Source organism: Mercenaria mercenaria, chromosome 2 (genome assembly GCF_021730395.1).
Source record: "Mercenaria mercenaria strain notata chromosome 2, MADL_Memer_1, whole genome shotgun sequence".
In the NCBI taxonomy this organism is placed as follows: Eukaryota; Metazoa; Mollusca; class Bivalvia; order Venerida; family Veneridae; genus Mercenaria; species Mercenaria mercenaria.
This window is the reverse complement of record NC_069362.1, coordinates 94,093,528-94,112,478: the sequence shown is the minus strand read 5'-3', so window position 1 is coordinate 94,112,478 and position 18,951 is coordinate 94,093,528. Positions and strand designations below refer to the sequence as shown.

Genomic DNA, 18,951 nt, shown 5'->3' with positions numbered 1-18,951 from the left:
CTAAAGTAAAATGTTTTGCCTATAAAAAGTTAATGCATATTTTGTTTTATTTGAAAAATTTTATATTGATCTTGGGATAAATGGTGTCAAAACTAGAGATGGTACCTAAAAAATTCAAATTCATCTTTATAGGTTTTTTCAGACTGAAATGATAGCTAAGTGCACCAATTTTCTAAATATATTCATGGTTTTCCTCTTCTCCATGTCAAAAATAGAAATATTTGATATCTAAAAAATGACTTTCTCAAAATATCTGAAGCAAAATGAACAACTCTTGTATTGACCGTTTTTCAAAGATTTTAGGACTTCCCCAATTATAGTCTATATCAAAAGCTCCAACAGCTAAATAAATTCAATAGAGTATAAGGTAAGTTTACTCTACTTTCAACATTTTGAAAGAGCCTATACTGAACTTCCTTTTGTCTTTTAATAAAGTCAAATTCCAAGACTAGCCAAGAGTCTAAAACGCTTGAAAAAATTCTGAGTGAAAGAGAATGGCATGCTTTTTATTATAAGCTTACCAAAACCATACCAAAAATGTACCTTAAAGAAGTTATTAAAGATTTTGTATTGTAAACAAACCCCTACACCATTTTACTATCAAAATTTTCCACTCATGAATGCACTCAATTCAGGTGATAATTGTTGATATATTTGTAAATGAGAGGCCCCAACAAAAACTTTTTTTCAAGTTGTGTAAACAGTATAAGTTTTAAATTAATGTTGATATCTGAAATTATCCGATTACTTTGTTTTCAACAATAAATAAAACACCTTTTAGTTTGTTTAGGGTAGTTGACCTGTAACGAAAATCATCAAATAGAGTAATCTCCATATACTTTTTCAGCATTTATTCGTTTTTCAAGGAAAGCAAATGATCGTGCTAGTTCCCTCCAGAGAATGTTTAAATTGAGAATTGCTTAAAATACATTTCATAGAGTCATTACCTGTCAGCTACCTTAACATGTAGTAATTACAACCATTACCTTAAAACATTGTAATTATATTTGACGACAATGAATTTTTGTGTTACCAATTTAACTTTGTTTGTTATTTCTCATTGTTGGATATATACATTTTACATTTTGATATATAAATGTTGTGTAAACCAATATATCACCATTGAGAACAATAAATAAACAACTTTGGCTAAAAGATCAAAACTTAACGTTTCTTAATGTCGTTAATTTTCTTCAAAGGAATACATGCATTATTCCATATAATCTTCATGCATTACAAAACTTTCTATCAGGGTCTCACTACAACTTACAAAATAACTGTCAGTGTAAGTCATGAGAAAAGCATGCATATTGTATATTGAATACAAAGGGATTTAAACAAATGTAGGTCATATTTTGTCTGCCTGATAAGTTGTTTGAAAAAGGACCTATCTGATTTTTCTTTCAGTTTTGATCAATGTTTAATGTTGGCTTCAGTTTATTGATCAATCCAGAGTTGTCCCCCTTTGATTTATTTGGGTAGGTACCATCTCTATCAAAACTTAACATTTTCAAAATATGGCCAAAAATGGTGGACAATATGGTTATCCTATCAAAACTGTTCTTGACAATAAATCCAAAATCTTTAAAAGTTCTTACTAACATAAATGGAGTTTGTTCTGTAACATCAGATCTGATGTAAAATCTTGGTGACGTTGCCTTAAACTTGGAAGACCTTAGAATGGAATACTCAAATCGAACTACCTTATATACAAATCAAATCAGAAAAAAAGTTGTACAGAAAATCACTTTATTCTGTAGATATCAAACATACATGGTACCTGTTTGAGAACAGTCAACCCTTGCCTTTTGTGCAAGCTTGTAAATTTAACCAGGTACCAGTATTAAAGTTTAAACTTTTCTAAAAGAAGGGGAGATAGTCACTTACCATGACTTGATCATCATCCCAGTTGTCTAACTTGATAGATTTCACTCGACTGGTGTCTACCCCTAGACTTCTGTGAATACCAGCACAGTCCTGACACAAGAATATACCTAGATTGCATGATGCCCATACTACATTTTCTGAAATTTTAAAAGATAACTTATATTGTAATGACAAGCATACAACAATTTCTGTGAGATTAGGAATTATCAAAACCTATTTTGTCATTCTTTAACTGTTACAAGAACATGGCTTTCCATATTGTCCAGAGAATGCCAAAACCTCATACTGAGAACATATAACTGTAAGAAAACTGCTGATTACCTGATTATGGGTGCTGATGTATAAACAGTGCTACCTTAAATACTGCTGTATAAACAGTCAATTTTTTCACAGTCAGTCTACATGTACCTATTAAAGCATTGTATTTTTTGCATAAAAACACCATACCTGTAAGTACTGCACAGTATTATGGTATTTCTATTTTTAGCAACATGTAAATAAAAAGTCAGTACTTAGCACTCTGTTTTAAAACAAAAGATATAGGAAGTAAGTTCAATAGTTGGCTTGATGGCGCAGTAGGTTGAGTGGATAGACATGTACTAGTAATCATTTTGTAGTGATAGTTTTGATGGTTTGAACCTCACACCCATCCAATAATTTTGCATTTAATTTATATACTTTTTATAAGTTTGTTTTTCTCTGGTTTCTAATTCATTCATGAAAGCTGCAAAAACATTAGATCATACTAAAGACGAAGCGTTTTTAAACATAATTACGTGTTAACAGCTGTGACATATATAAGTTAGTGAAGAAGTTAGTACTAGATTAACCAAGTCGTGTTGCTTTCATTGAATCTTACTGAAAAATAAATAAATAACAAGAGATCACAGAGTGATCTTGGCGCCCACCAATGTGCCATTTTTGAGTGTTCCAAATTTCAAGACTTATTGACTAGCTCAAGGTCAAATTTCATTTCCGTACACAACACAAATCTATGCATGTGGTCCAGATTTGAAGCCTGTACCTTCAAAAATGTGAAAGTAAGTCACTAGGTCAATGTCAAAGTTTGTTTCGGTACACAAAACTATGCATGTGGTCCTAAATTTGAAGCCTGTAGCTACAGAAATGTGAAAGTAGGTCACTAGGTCAATCTTAAGGTCAAAGTTCATTTCGGTACACAAAACTATGCAAGTGGTCCAAATTTGAAGGCTGTAGCTTGAGAAATGTAAAAGTAGGTCACTAGGTCAAAATTATGGTCAAATTTTACTTCGGAATACAAAACTATGCATGTGGTCCAAATTTGATGCATGTACCTTCAAAAATGTGAAAGTAGGTCACTAGGTCAATGTAAAGGTCAAAGTTTGTTTCAGTACACAAAACTATGCATGTGGTCCAAATTTGAAGGCTGTAGCTTGAGAAATGTAAAAGTAGGTCAAAATCAAGGTCAAATTTATTTCAGAATACAAAACTATGCATGTGGTCCAAATTTGAAGCCTGTACCTTAAAAATGTGAAAGTAGGTCACTAGGTCAATGTAAAGGTCAAAGGTCATTTCAGTACACAAAACTATGCAAGTGGTCCAAATTTGAAGGCTGCAGCTTGAGAAATGTAAAAGTAGGTCACTAGGTCAAAATCAAGGTCAAATTTTATTTCAGAATACAAAACTATGCATGTGGTCTAAATTTGAAGCCTGTACCTTCAAAAATGTGAAAGTAGGTCACTAGGGTAATGTCAAGGTCAAAGTTTTTTTCGGTACACAAAACTATGCATGTAGTCCAAATTTGAAGGCTGTAGCTTGAGAAATGTGAAAGTAGGTCACTAGGTCAAAATCAATGTCAAATTTCATTTTGAAACACGAAACTATGCATATGGTCCAAATTTGATGCCTGTACCTTCAAAAATGTGAAAGTAGGTCACTAGGTCAAAATAAAGGTCAAAGTTTTTTCCAGTGCACAAAATTATGCATGTGGTCCAAATTTGAAGGCTGTAGCTACAGAAATGTGAAAGTAGGTCACTAGGTCAAAATCAAGGTCAACTGATGTCAAGGTTCATCTTGCCACTCAAAAATATACATGTGGTCCAAGTTTGAATGTTGTAGTTACTGACAAGAACATTTTAAAAGCTTTTCCCTATATAAGTCTATATGAACTATGTGACCCCCGGGGCGGGGCCATATTTAACCCTAGGAGGATAATTTGACAAACTTGGTAGAGAACCACTAGATGATGCTACATTACAAGTATCAAAGCCCTAGGCTTTGTGGTTTGGACAAGAAGATTTTCAAAGTTTTTCCCTATATAAGTCTATGTAAACCATATGACTCCCAGGGCGGGGCCATATTTGACCCTAGGGGTATAATTTGAACAATCTTAGTTAAAGACCACTAGATGATGTCACATACAAAATATCAAAGCCCTAGGCCCTGTGGTTTTGGACAAGAGGTTATTCAAAGTGTTTCCCTATATAAGTCTATATAAACCATGTGACCACCAGGGCGGGGCCATACTTGACCCCAGAGAAATAATTTGAATCATCTTGGTAGAGGACCACTAGATAATGCTTCATACCAAATATCAAAGCCCTAGGCTCTGTGGGTATGGACAAGAAGGTTTACAAAGTTTTTCCCTATATAAATCTATATAAATTATAGAAATAAACAAAGGGCCATAACTCACTCATAAATTGTTGAACCAGTCTGATTTTCAGGGGGACACAACTAGGGTACCAATACATCATTCTGACAAAGTTTGGTCAAAATCCCCCCAGTAGTTTCTGAGGAGATGCGATAACGAGAAATTGTTAATGGACGGACGGACGGACGGACGGAATGATGGACGGACGGACCACGGATGCAGAGTGATTTTAATAGCCCACCATCTGATGATGGTGGGCTAAAAATGGTTTTAAAAATATTTTGTACGGGTCTGGGAATCGAACTCCCGACGAAAAAGTATAACACGAATACTGTTACTGCTCGGCCAAAGAGGAATTACTGTTTGCATCGTAAACGTAGTGTATTGACTTAGATTTATGCTATTGTTTTGTTTGTTTACATTTCAAAGCACCTTATTACTGTGCGATACCTGTAGTTTGCTAATCCCATATTACCAAATCTATGTAAGCACTCTGGGCATGCCAGGACAGGTGAAACATTTGGCCCTATGTCACCTAATCCCAGCAGATCAGAGATGCGTGCAACAAATAGCATGACAAAACAATAAATAATGACGGGAACCCTAGGCTTTGGAAGTAGCTCTACCACTTATTTGAATGAAACAGAAAGACTAATAAACGTTGAATCTGTTCATGTGAGTTTCGTTACATAGGTAGATAAATGTCATCTACATAATTATATTGTTGTTTGAATGCAAGCTCCCCACTAAAACAAGAGATCACAGAGTGATCTTGGCGCCCACCAATGTGCCATTTTGGAGTGTTCCAAATTTCAAGACTTACTGACTAGCTCAAGGTCAAATTTCATTTCCGTACACAACACTGTGCATGTGGTCCAAATTCGAAAGCTGTAGCTTGAGAAATGTGAAAGTAGGTCACTAGATCAATCTTAAGGTCAAAGTTTAATTTGGTACACAAAACTATGCAAGTGGTCCAAATTTGAAGGCTTAGCTTGAGAAATGTGTAAGTAGGTCACTAGGTCAAAATCAAGGGTCAAATTTCATTTCAGAACACAAATCTATGCATGTGGTCCAAATCTGAAGCCTGTACCTTCAAAAATGTGAAAGTAGGTCACTAGGTCAATGTCAAGGTCAAAGTTTGTTTCGGTACACAATCCTATGCATGTGGTCTAAATTTGAAGCCTGTAGCTACAGAAATGTGAAAGTAGGTCACTAGGTCAATCTTAAGGTCAAAGTTCATTTCGGTACACAAAACTATGCATGTGGTCGAATTTGAAGGCTGTAGCTTGAGAAATGTGAAAGTAGGTCACTAGGTCAAAATCAAGGTCAAATTTTATTTCAGAATACAGAACTATGCATGTGGTCCAAATTTGAAGCTTGTACCTTCAAAAATGTGAAAGTAGGTCACTAGGTCAATGTAAAGGTCAAAGTTTGTTTCGGTACATAAAACCATGTATGTGGTCCAAATTTGAAGGCTGTAGCTTGAGAAATGAGAAGTAGGTCACTGGGTCAAAATCAAGGTCAAATTTCATTTCGGAACACAAAACTATGCATGTGGTCCAAATTTGAAGACTGTACCTTCAAAAATGTGAAAGTAGGTCACTAGGTCAAAATCAATGTCAAATTTCATTTTGAAACACGGAACTATGCATATGGTCCAAATTTGATACCTGTACCTTCAAAAATGTGAAAGTAGGTCACTAGGTCAAAATCAAGGTCAAAGTTTTTTCAAGTGCACAAAACTATGCATGTGGTCCAAATTTGAAGGCTGTAGCTACAGAAATGTGAAAGTAGGTCACTAGGTCAAAATCAAGGTCAACTGATGTCAAGGTTCATCTTGCCACTCAAAAATATACATGTCCAAATTTGAATGTTGTAGTTATTGACAAGAAGATTTTAAAAGCTTTTCCCTATATAAGTCTATATGAACCATGTGACCCCCGGGGCGGGGCCATATTTGACCCTAGGGGGATAATTCGAACAAACTTGGTAGAGAACCACTAGATGATGCTACATTACAAGTATCAAAGCCTAGGCTTTGTGGTTTGACAAGAAGATTTTCAAAGTTTTTCCCTATATAAGTCTATGTAAACCATATGACCCCCAGGGTGGGGCCATATTTGACCCTAGGGGTATAATTTGAATAATCTTAGTTGAAGACCACTAGATGATGTCACATACAAAATATCAAAGCCCTAGGCCCTGTAGTTTTGGACAAGAGGTTTTTCAAAGTTTTTCCCTATACAAGTCTATATAAACCATGTGACCTCCAGGGCGGGGCCATATTTGACCCCAGAGAAATATTTGAATCATCTTGGTAGAGGACCACTAGATAATGCTTCATACCAAATATCAAAGCCCTAGCTCTGTGGTTTTGGACAAGGAGGTTTTCAAAGTTTTTCCCTATATAAATCTATGTAAATTATAGAATAAACAAAGGGCCATAACTCACTCATAAATTGTTGAACCAGTCTGATTTTCAGGGGGACACAACTAGGGTACCAATACATCATTCTGACAAAGTTTGGTCAAAATCCCCCCAGTAGTTTCTGAGGAGATGCGATAACGAGAAATTGTTAACGGACGGACGGACGGACGGACTGACGGACGGACGGACGGACGGACGGACGGACGGAATGACGGACGGACGGACCACGGACGCAGAGTGATTTTAATAGCCCACCATCTGATGATGGTGGGCTAAAAATGCTTGTACATAAAAAAAATTACATAAAAGTCTATTTTGCTTAATTTTCTTTACTTCAATTTACATGTACATGCACCATTTGACACTTGCGTTAACTTCATAATGATAAACTAACATGGAAAAAAAGGTGTTTATATTATTGACAAAATGCAGCTACTTTATTGTGCTGCACAAGGTCACAGCTTGGTAAATACAAGAAATTTATTAATGTACTAAAACATTGCTCTTTGTAAAATAATAAATAGAGATAAATTCAAAAAGCACAAAACCACAAATAGTGTTTTTATTACCTAAAATTTATTGCACTATTATACAACAATAATAAAGTATTTTTGTACCCGGCACATGTCACTTCCAACTTTCTCTATACATGCAGCAACTTTTACCTTGTATTTTTCTTAAGAGGTTACACCATCAATCATGAGCAAATTGAATGATTTATGTCAAAACAACACACTTGAAGTCATTGGATTCCCACCTCATGTGGAGTAGCTCTGGGTTCAAACCCTGTGCAATATGTAGAATTCTTTCATATAATAATTATCCAGCTGGCTTGCAGTATGATCATTGCTATTCACTTGTACCCACCCCTGCCTCAAATAATAAAGGGGGAGGAGTACCTGGTACCTTCCTCCTGTAAACCTGTAAGGCCTGAATTTTCAGTGTAACCTGAACCCTACAAACATTGGGGAAAGCTGTAAAAGTATTTGTAATTAACTGAAGTCCCAGACACAGTTTTCTTTCTCATGAACCTCAAGCTTTTACATGTATCTTATTACAGAAGTTGGACAGAAATTGTTTTGAAGTACAAAAGTAACATTTAAAACATAATTATTAGTTTGTACTTAATCTACACATGCCCGATTTTTCCATGTTTTACACTATATACTTCTGTGGAATGTAAAACTACATATCAACTTCTTTACCATGAAGGGTTTTATAATGAGGCTGACCTATACGAGCTTTATTAAAAATAAAAGTAAAAAGAGCACCACCTATGGGTGCCATCGCTCGTCTGCAAGTGCTGGACAGTATATACGAAGAGTTATAGTTCAGATTTTCTAAGTACAAAAAGGGCTGTAATTCTTATAAAATGCAGGTTAGAGTTATGGTACTTGACCTACATTGTGTCCTTATGATGCTAAACAAGTGTGCAAAGTTTCAAAGCTGTAGCTCTTACAGTTTTGAGAAAAGGTGACCTAAACAAAATATTTAACCAATAAATTCAAATGTTCTAAGTACAAAAAGGGCCATAATTCTAAAACCAATGCAAATTAGAGTTATGGGTCTTGGCCTACATAGTCCCCTAATAATGATAAACAAGTGTGCAAAGTTTCAAAGCTGTAGCTCTTATAGTTTTTGAGAAAAGGAGGACCTAAACAAAAATTTTAACCAAGACACTCGAATTTTTTAAGTATAAAAAGGGCTATAATTCTAAAAAAAAATGCAAATCATAGTTATGGTTCTTGGCCTACATAGTCCCCTAATGATGATAAGAAAGCATACAAGCTCTTTCAGTGTTTGAGAAAAGGTGGACCTAAAAATCTTTTTAAACAACGCTGACACCAACACCGCCATCGGCGATCAAGTGAAGACAATACCTTGTAGATTTTTTTAAAAAATTAAACAAGCTAAAATTCTTTGCATTATAAACACCATAATTGGTAACTACCCTATTTTCAGTTTCTTTATAGGGGCAGGGAACAGTTAAGTTAAAATTCTACAAAGACTTGTTGATACTGGAGCAAGAAAACTCATTAACAATAGTTGTCTAATGAAAGCATGCCTGACTATTTGGTGCCGTTCCAATACTAGCTTACATACAAAAGCTTTCGCAAAATTTAAGGGGCATTTTGCAAAAATGTAAGCCAGACTTATGAAACTTGCCTTGTGAGGCCATCGCATGATGCCAAAGGCGTCTGGTGTATAAGAATACATTTTATCAAGTGGTTCCTGAGAAACATGCTTACATACAAAAAGTGTTATAATATGATTTCAGTTATGCACCTTACCCTACGTGTCATGATGCCAAAGATACGTCTAAAGTTTGAAAGCATTTGGCCTACTCAGTGTGCCCAATCACGTGATCGCGCTACGTCATTTTGAGCTCGAAAGTGAAAGTAGAAAGGTAAACAAAAATTAAAAATCAGGACGTAAGTTTTTTAATCTATATATTATTGTGTTTATATCATGCACATGATTAAAACCTATTTGAAAGTGCTATCCCCGGTACTACGATTTTCCCACTAAATTTTGAGAAACCTGCTTCCATGCAAAACTTCACCCCAAGTTTGGAAAGAGACATAATTTGATAAAATAAAAGCTAGAGTACTGTCACATGGGTACTAGTGTGTGCCTATCCCTCTGTTCTACTCTACTTTACCAGTATGTGTCTAGACCTCTGCTATTCTCAACCAGTTGTGCCTATCCCTCTGTTCTACTCTACCAGTATGTGTCTATCCCTCTGTTCTACTCTACTATACCAGTGTGTGCCTATCCCTCTGTTCTACTCTACTATACCAGTATGTGTCTAGACCTCTGCTATTCTCAACCAGTGTGTGCCTATCCCTCTGTACTATACCAGTGTGTGCCTATCCCTCTGTTCTACTCTACCAGTGTGTGCCTATCCCTCTGTTCTACTCTACTATACCAGTATGTGTCTAGACCTCTGCTATTTTCAACCAGTGTGTGCCTATCCCTCTGTTCTACTCTACCAGTATGTGTCTATCCCTCTGTTCTACTCTACTATACTAGTGTGTGCCTATCCCTCTGTTCTACTCTACTATACCAGTATGTGTCTAGACCTCTGCTATTTTCAACCAGTGTGTGCCTATCCCTCTGTTCTACTCTACCAGTATGTCTCTATCTCTCTGTTCTACTCTACTATACTAGTGTGTGCCTATCCCTCTGTTCTACTCTACTATACCAGTATGTGTCTAGACCTCTGCTATTTTCAACCAGTGTGTGCCTATCCCTCTTTTCTACTCTACTATACCAGTATGTGTCTAGACCTCTGCTATTCTCAACCAGTGTGTGCCTATCCCTCTGTTCTACTCTACCAGTATGTGTCTATCCCTCTGTTCTACTCTACTATACTAGTGTGTGCCTATCCCTCTGTTCTACTCTACTATACCAGTATGTGTCTAGACCTCTGCTATTCTCAACCAGTGTGTGCCTATCCCTCTGTTCTACTCTACCAGTATGTGCCTATCCCTCTGTTCTACTCTACTATACCAGTGTGTGCCTATCCCTCTGTTCTACTCTACCAGTATGTGCCTATCCCTCTGTTCTACTCTACTATACCAGTGTGTGTCTATCCCTCTGTTCTACTCTACTATACCAGTGTGTGCCTATCCCTCTGTTCTACTCTACTATACCAGTGTGTGCCTATCCCTCTGTACTATACCAGTGTGTGCCTATCCCTCTGTTCTACTCTACCAGTGTGTGCCTATCCCTCTGTTCTACTCTACTATACCAGTGTATGCCTATCCCTCTGTTCTACTCTACCAGTGTGTGCCTATCCCTCTGTTCTACTCTACCAGTATGTGCCTATCCCTCTGTTCTACTCTACTACACCAGTGTGTATACTAAACTTGTTATTCGCAAATGCCAAAAAAAGGATAAATATTTCTAAATTAGAAAATATGACACAGATCTATATATGTGACCCTTATGTATAAAAATTGAGATAAAGGATGTGAAATAATCTATTCATCTGGACTGGACAGCTTCCTTGTTTGCTTAGTGTGTCTTCCTTGATAGAAAGTCACTTTAAAGGTGGTTACTCAGGTTTTGATTAAATAACAGATTTGTCAAAATCTTAAATATCTGATCATAATAAAATACACTTCATGTTTCATTGAGCCTTTTATATGTGTTAGATATTCACTAATTTGACTTTCCTATCCTGGTTGCCCAACCAAGAGTTATTTTATCATGAATATAACATGTTTTTTCTAAGGATATGCATATAAGAACTATTATATTACATCGGTGTCCACAACACAATTTGTGAAGAGGTGAATATACTATTCTACATGCATAATTAAACTTGAACATTTTGAAAATGTTTGACTATGACTGGTTGAAAAGGTAGCATGTACTCTAAACACTGACATCATTGTGTATCAGGCTTTGACTTTCCATAGTTGACACTTTTTTATGATTACACCGGTATCATGGGAAACAACTTTAACTTGTCAGATTTCAACATGGCATCATGCTTATCGGGAATTCATAAACAATAACCAGATAATTAAAATTTTCAATTCATAATAATAATGAGGAAGGATGTAGGAAGCAGCAAAGAAATAAAAAACTTGAGGTTAATTGTTTTCTTTAGTTTCGTTCGTTTTGCACATGTTAAGTACCCCTGTATCATGAGAAACCAGGCTAAAACTTCACTTGAGAGATTTAAGCTTTTAGCATCAAAGTGAAACAATTAAACAGGAAAACATTGAAATACTAAATTATCTTGTGTTACAAAACAGTCTGCTGTTACTGAAAGGGGTGTGTCTCCTCATGTATATGACAGTAGCCTGGTTTCTCATGATACCGGGGTACTTAACATGTGCAAAACAAACGAAACTAAAGAAAACAATTAACCTCAAGTTTTTTATTTCTTTGCTGCTTCCTACATCCTTCCTTATTATTATAATGAATTGAAAACTTTAATTATCTGGTTACTGTTTATTAATTCACCATGAGTATGATGCCATGTTGGAATCTGACAAGTCAAAGTTGTTTCCCATGATACCGGTGTAATCATAAAAACTACATGGAAAGCCTGATACACAATGATATTAATATTTCTCAATACTTCAGGTAAGTTTACAGTCTATGATTTCAGACAAATTTCAAGTGTTTTTTCACCAGAAAAAAGAACACTGAACAATCCTGCATTTAGGGTGCATATTACCAAAGATATACTTTTTCCAAGTGAGATCTAGATCTTTTCTTTTAGACCTAGATCTATCTAAGTCAAAAATTTTGGCAAGTATTTCACCAGCTACCATATTAAAGAGTAGCAAAGTTATCTTGTGAGACTATACATTAAAATCTTTTTTAAATGACAAACCCATATATATATATCAACTGGGGCTTAATTGGGTATAATTATATTTTGCATATTGCTGTATAATTCCATTAATTTTGCCTTAACGGCTTGCCATACTTTCATTTCTAAGAAATGTCCTAGATATAGAGTGGTGGTACCTATGCTCGCGGTATTCCTATGCTCGTGGTATTTCGATAAATACCCTCTCTGCAGAAGCACAGATAAAAATATTTCATCATGCTATGTTCAACACCGAGCAGTCGTGAAATGCCTTTACAACAAACATAGCGATAGCCGCGTGTGCCGATCACGTGATGTATACAGCAGCTGATACATTTTACGCAATCTGTATTCGTCGCACAAATCTCAGACAAATATGTTCAACTCACCCAACTAAAGTTAGTTTTTTAGAAATCATGCATTGCATTCAGATATAAGATACATTTAAGAGCAAGATGTGATGAATTTGATGCCTGGCTACACTATGAGCGTCTGTCGAACCATGAAAAGATCGATGTTTATCTTAGTATTTTGACAAAGTCCAAATGGCTCTTTCTGAGATGTAGGGAGAAGTAATTTTCCTACACACCAAAGAAGTGCAGGAAACATTAGTGAGTTAATCACTGACGTTGTTTGAATCATTAATACTTGAACATTCTGTTTTTATATACCATTATTAAACGGTTTTAAGCTTTGTTCTAATAATGACTCCATTTCTGTAAGGGAAATATACACAGAAGCACATACTAAATTTTATCCTCATTTCTTTTGTTTTTCACATAATAAATGAGTAATGTTCTAAATATTATATTCGCATATGCTTGTTTGTTCATTTTAAGCCTGCTGAATTTTATTTCGCCCTTAGTTTAATAGATATAATATACCGCCAGCATAGGTTCCCTTCAGGGCGAATTTTCACCTTTTCACGTATGCCGTGCCGATAGCTCACAAGACGACTAAGTCACGTGATGACGCACATCAACAATATGTTTCGATAAAAGGAGGATAACTTTATGTATTTGCTTAGGCAAATCGAATTAATAATTTTTTCTTGCTTCTTAAAAAGATAATTTATGTACAAAATACCACGAGCATAGGTTCCACCACTCTAGAAACAACATGGCTTCCGGTTTGGTGAAGTCATCAGCATTATGTCAGACGATATCTTCGCTAAAAATTCTAGATGATAAACATTGTTTATAGGAGATATAGATGTTTGTTTGACACATGGGGTGAGGACCAAAGGCGAAAAAATCATGTTTTAGATGTTTTTTATTAGGAAGTGTCTAGCCGTCCGGTAACCAGACGCTTAGCCTGCGTTCTAGTCGTCCGGTTACCGGACGGCTAGCAAATCCTCAGGGAATATTCTAGTCGTCCGGTAATTGATTTCCTAATGAATAAGACATGATTTTATAGAGTTTCAACTTTCAATGTCATTTACTTAAGATATCGATACTATCTGCAAACAAAGTTTTGTGTAAATACATACTATAAACATTTACAATAAATCACTGCATTGTTCAGCCTATAAAATGGAAGTTTGCCGAACTCAATAATGGCGAGATCAGCGTGACGTCACTTATTTAAAATCTATTCATCTGGAGGCTTTTATAGGATCAGAATTTTAAAATTTTAACAACTTTTACACTGGATTTTCAAAATTAAAACAGTTTTGAAGTACTTTCAAATTTTCTTATTTTAGTATTCAAATATTTTTAATGAATAACTGTTTTAAATGACATCTAATTTCAAAAGCGGCAGCGTGATGTTCAAGTCAAAATAAATAGTCAAAATTAACGAATGAATTGCTTTTTTTAAGCTTTCCATTCTTCAAAAAATACATATAAATTTTTGTTTTAATAATTAAAGTTTAGGCCGTTAGAAAAAAACATCACTTTTTACAAAATAGCATACGGACGTTCGGCGATCAATGTTTTATCATTTCTAAAAATAGAATATCAACAGATCTGAAAACAAACCGATCTCTTGCGTTTAATCGACTGAAAAATCAGATAAGTATTGATATTTTAAGTAAATAACATTTAAAACTATATAAAATCATTACTTATTCATTAAGAAATCAATTACCGGACGACTAGAAAATTCCCTGAGGATTTGCTAGCCGTCCGGTAACCGGACGACTAGAACGCAGGCTAGGCATCCGGTTACCGGACGACTAGACACTTCCTTTTTATTAAAAGGTAAATAAATCACCAGAAAACCTGACATTTTCACAAAAAAATGTGCGATACGGAAGAGCGGCTTCCGGTTTACTCTGCTATGTTATGTCAACATCCAGTAGGCGGGGCTAACATAAAAGTCTCGCAAGAAAACTGTTTACACCGGTATCATGGAACCCCCGGTACCATGAGAAAGGAGTATAACAGAAAAAAGGAAATGACAACAAAATGATTACTGTGTACTTGTCTGTTGCTAGGTTACAAGCACTGTGATTTACAATTTGAGCCCTAAATTAAAATTTCATATCAAAAATTAGTCATTACAATACAGTCTTTTTTACTTATCTTTTCTTGAATTCATGAATATGTTACGCGCATATAGCCAATCTGCGCATTTGGTAAATCGCGCAGCGCAAATAACCAATTTGTTATCTGCACAACGATTTGTAAATCGGGCAACCTTATATATTTCTTATATGCGCAGGGCAACTGTCTTGCGTGTTTGGTAAATGAGTCTGCGCTTTTAACATATGGATGATATCTCCCGATAAAATTGAATATCATTAGAGTGTTTGACTTGTAGGCCTACATAAAATTGTAAAACTGACGGTGATCAGGCACGCGTAAAGGTGTGAATTTGTACAGAAAAAGAAAAACATTTTTTAAAGTAAATGAGCGTATTTATGCGGTAATTTCAATGAGATTCTCATGTCCCTGGTAGTTTATGGCCTATAAATTTCTGTTCACGACGGTATTAAGAGTCATTTGTCATAGGTGTTAAAAAACGTTAAAATGATACAAAATATCCCAAGTATATTTAATAACACAAGTATTTTTTATTTACTTTTTTACTTTTTTAAACTTTTAAACATCGTAGCCTGTGCGGGATGTCAATCCTGCGCTAATAGAAAATCTGGAAATCTTGAAATTACTCTGATAATATGCATATCTGCCATAAACCATGCTAACTTTTACATTGTTTAACAATTACAGACTGATATTGCAAATCGTGGTTTTAAAAATGTGTCATAAATTTATTTCAACATCATTAAATTCATGGGAGTCGGTCACCTGCAATATAATACAATATGCAATAAAACTCAAACATGCGTGAAGGTGTGATTTCCTTCGGATAGCCACATAGTCCTCTCTATTCTTTTTATAACTAAAGTATTTTATTTCATTCGATCACACGCAGTCATTTTATACCGAATATAGAACATATAGGAGACTTACATAACAGACTGAATTGTCACACACTTACCACATTTCACCATATCGCTTTTCTTTTCATCATATTGAAAAAGCGCAATTCTTTTTACTGACGTGAGCATATCTCTTGGCATGGCCAAGATTAAAAATAAAAGAAAAATAAGCAGAATTAAAAGACGAACTTACAGATCTTTTATACTTATATAATTGTTTAATGTTTTATAGTGAGATAAATAGAATGAATAACTAATAAAATTCCTCAAAATGTGAACGAAATTTTACATTTTGTAGGTGTGCAAGATGTGTGTCCTGCGCTAATAGAAGTCTGAAAATTACTCCAATAACTTGAATATCTTTTATAAACCATTTTAACTTTTACTTCGTTTTTCGATTACAATCTAAAAATGTAGCTTTTGAAAATCTGAATATAATGTTTCATCCGTAGCCTGCGCGAGATGTTGTTCCTGTGCTAATAGCAATTTCTGAACTGACGTTGATATTTCAAACATATTTCAATTCTAAAAGATACTATTTATGTAACTTCATAAAAATGTTTTCGGAGTAGAAAAAAAATAGAAAGAAGCATGATTTCCGTCATAATGAGAATGAAATATTACATTTGTTATCTGTGCAATATGTGTTTGCCCTGCGCTAATAAAAAATCTGGAAATAATCCTGATAACTATGATATCTTTCATAAACCATGCTAACTTTATCATTGTTTTATGATTACAGGCTGAAATTGTAGCTTTTGCCAAATGAATATTTTGTTACATCTGTATCCTGCGCGGGATGTCGGTCCTGCGCTAATAGCAAATTCTGAAATGACGTCGATATTTCAAACATATTTCAAGTCTAAAAGATACCATTTATGTAACTTCTTAAAAAATGTTTTCAGAGTAGAAAATAATTAGAAAGAAAAGGGGTTTTCGTCATAACGAGAACGAAATATTACATTTGTTATCTGCGCAAGAGTTTAAGTTAACATAGTTTATGAGAAACATTCAAGTTATCAGAGTAATTTTTAGATTTATTATTAGCGCAGACACACATCTTGCGCAGATAAAAAATGTAATATTTCGTTCTCGTTATGACAGAAATCACTCTTTTTCTATTCATTTTTCTACAGTATTCATTTGAAAGTTACATAAATAGTATGTTTTATGAATGAAATATATCTGAAATACAGTGTATTTTCAAACTTTGCTATTAGCGCAGGACCGACCTGCCACGCAAGTTACAGGTGTAACATTATAAATCCATTTTGATTTGTAAAAAACCCCTATAGTTTTAGTCTGTAATCAAAGGCCTACTCTTTATTCAATCAATTTGTACTATAAAATAAAAATAATAATAATAATATAGATAAGATCTGTAAGAATTTTCTTTTAATTCTGTGACTTTTTTATTCATCTTTTATCTTAGACATGTTGAGAGATATGCTCCCGTTGGTAGAAAGAATATTATTGGGAAATTTCAAGATATTTCAATATAATAAAAACCATATTTTGCTAAGTGTGTGCTCGGGTGAAGTAGAAAATTTTAAAAATAGCCTAAAACACACCAGGGGACGACGTGTGCAAGCTGGAGGAGATCACACCTTCACGCATGTTTGGGTTTTATTGCATCTTGTATAAGATTGGAGGTATTGAAACTGCCGTGAATTTACTGATGTAGAAACAAATTTATGACACCTAATTTAAGTACCGAGATATTCAGCATTTGACATCTATATTTAATAATAATTGACCAACTGCATGATTTATCAAACACGAAATGCAGATTTCTGATATATAAAGTTACATTTGTTATTTGCGCTGCGCATTTGGTAAATCGGGCAGGTTAAATTTATCCTGGTAAATGGTAAATCGTTGCGCATATAACCAACGTACACAAATTTGTTATATGCGCTGCGCGTTTGGTAAATAGTGCAGATTGGTTATTTGCGCTCAACAAATACACCACTCCCCACCCACATAAAATACACAACAGTGATATCATATGGTCGGAAAATTGTCGATAAAAATACCTTCGGATTTACAGTCAGCACAATAACTATTTCCAGGTTTCTTTAAGAGTTCATTTAAAACTTGTCGGTTTCTGTCTGACATTTTATCATTAGTCAATCATGAATATTTTGACCAACTACTATAATCACAACACAACTTCCGCATTGAGAAAGGGAAAGCGGAAAAGTATTCCGAATGATATATTCAAGTGCATTTGTTTATAAATGATATTTGTTCCACTTTTCAATATCTCCTCGATAGTATAGTGGTAAGTATCCCCGCCTGTCACGCGGGAGACCGGGGTTCGATTCCCCGTCGGGGAGCATGTCTTTTTTCCCCCCCATGTTTTTTCTTGAAATCAAAGCCAAAAAGACTAAAGATTTATTACTTCGCCGTTATGTCGTAAATTGTCACTTCCATTTTATTTCTTCTTCTTCTAATTACACTCCTTCATAACTTTGAAGATTATGTGTAGGGAATGAATTAAAATTTATAGTGTTTTTACATATCGAGGGTTCAACGCAATAAGGGCGTATCTACATATAGTTATTATTATATGTAGATACGCCCTTATTGCGTTGAACGCTCGATATATCAAGTTTGTACAATGTGCTTTTACATATATCAAATTTGTACATGTGCTTTTACATATATCAAATTTGTACAATGTGCCAAGACAATAAAACTTTCTCAAAACTTTGTACACTGGTAGCTGTTTAAAGACTTAGGGCAGAGATTAGAACAGGCACAGTGACAAAAACTTTGAAGGAGTCAACTGTGGCTGCTGTGTGTAGGCCCCTACTGTTCTAGGGAAAAATGAATATTTATAAGAACCTTCAGTCGGATGTGCCAATGTGTCTGAAGATATTATGTTACCATGTCCATGCCGTGTTCTTGAATCAGCTGGTATTAATAAATTCTTTTCCGGATATATAGCTACTATCTACATGGTGGACAAACATTATTGAACGGGCTCTAGTTCTTCTTATCTCTAATGATGGCCAATATATCAGAAACTGGCCGTACTGCTTACAAAGCCGGTGTATTAATGTACTATATATGCTGTATCTGTTTCCGATGTAAAATACTTACCGTTAGCTTTATGATTTGTCACTGTATGTACACGTGATACCAAAATATGTAATGTAAACCTGTAAAAACCGTAAAAAAATGTTTCCTTATCTAAATAAGCTTATTTGTATACTCCGGGTGATCAAACACTTGTGCCCTTTGTGCATTTTTCTATTTTCCCTAGAGAAGCCTATCTT

At 34.9% G+C, this 18,951-nt stretch overlaps 1 protein-coding gene and 1 non-coding gene across 3 annotated transcripts in view; one reads left to right on the top strand and one right to left on the bottom strand.

Moving 5' to 3' along the window:
• The window catches only part of LOC123564610 (arf-GAP with dual PH domain-containing protein 1-like), a 59,347-nt gene extending 41,486 nt beyond the window's left edge, over window positions 1–17,861 (bottom strand). For both annotated transcript variants that reach the window (XM_045358316.2, XM_045358318.2), the window contains exons 1-2: window positions 17,704–17,861; window positions 1,888–2,024 (exon numbers count right to left, since the gene is read on the bottom strand). In XM_045358316.2, coding sequence (XP_045214251.2) covers window positions 1,888–2,024; window positions 17,704–17,785 — 219 coding nt within the window. In that variant the 5' untranslated portion in view covers window positions 17,786–17,861. The remainder of the gene's footprint in view (window positions 1–1,887; window positions 2,025–17,703) is intronic.
• Window positions 17,862–17,934: 73 nt separating this feature from the next.
• On the top strand, window positions 17,935–18,006 carry Trnad-guc (transfer RNA aspartic acid (anticodon GUC)). The gene has a single exon. It is a non-coding gene; the product is annotated as a tRNA-Asp (tRNA).
• Window positions 18,007–18,951: the final 945 nt, after the last annotated feature.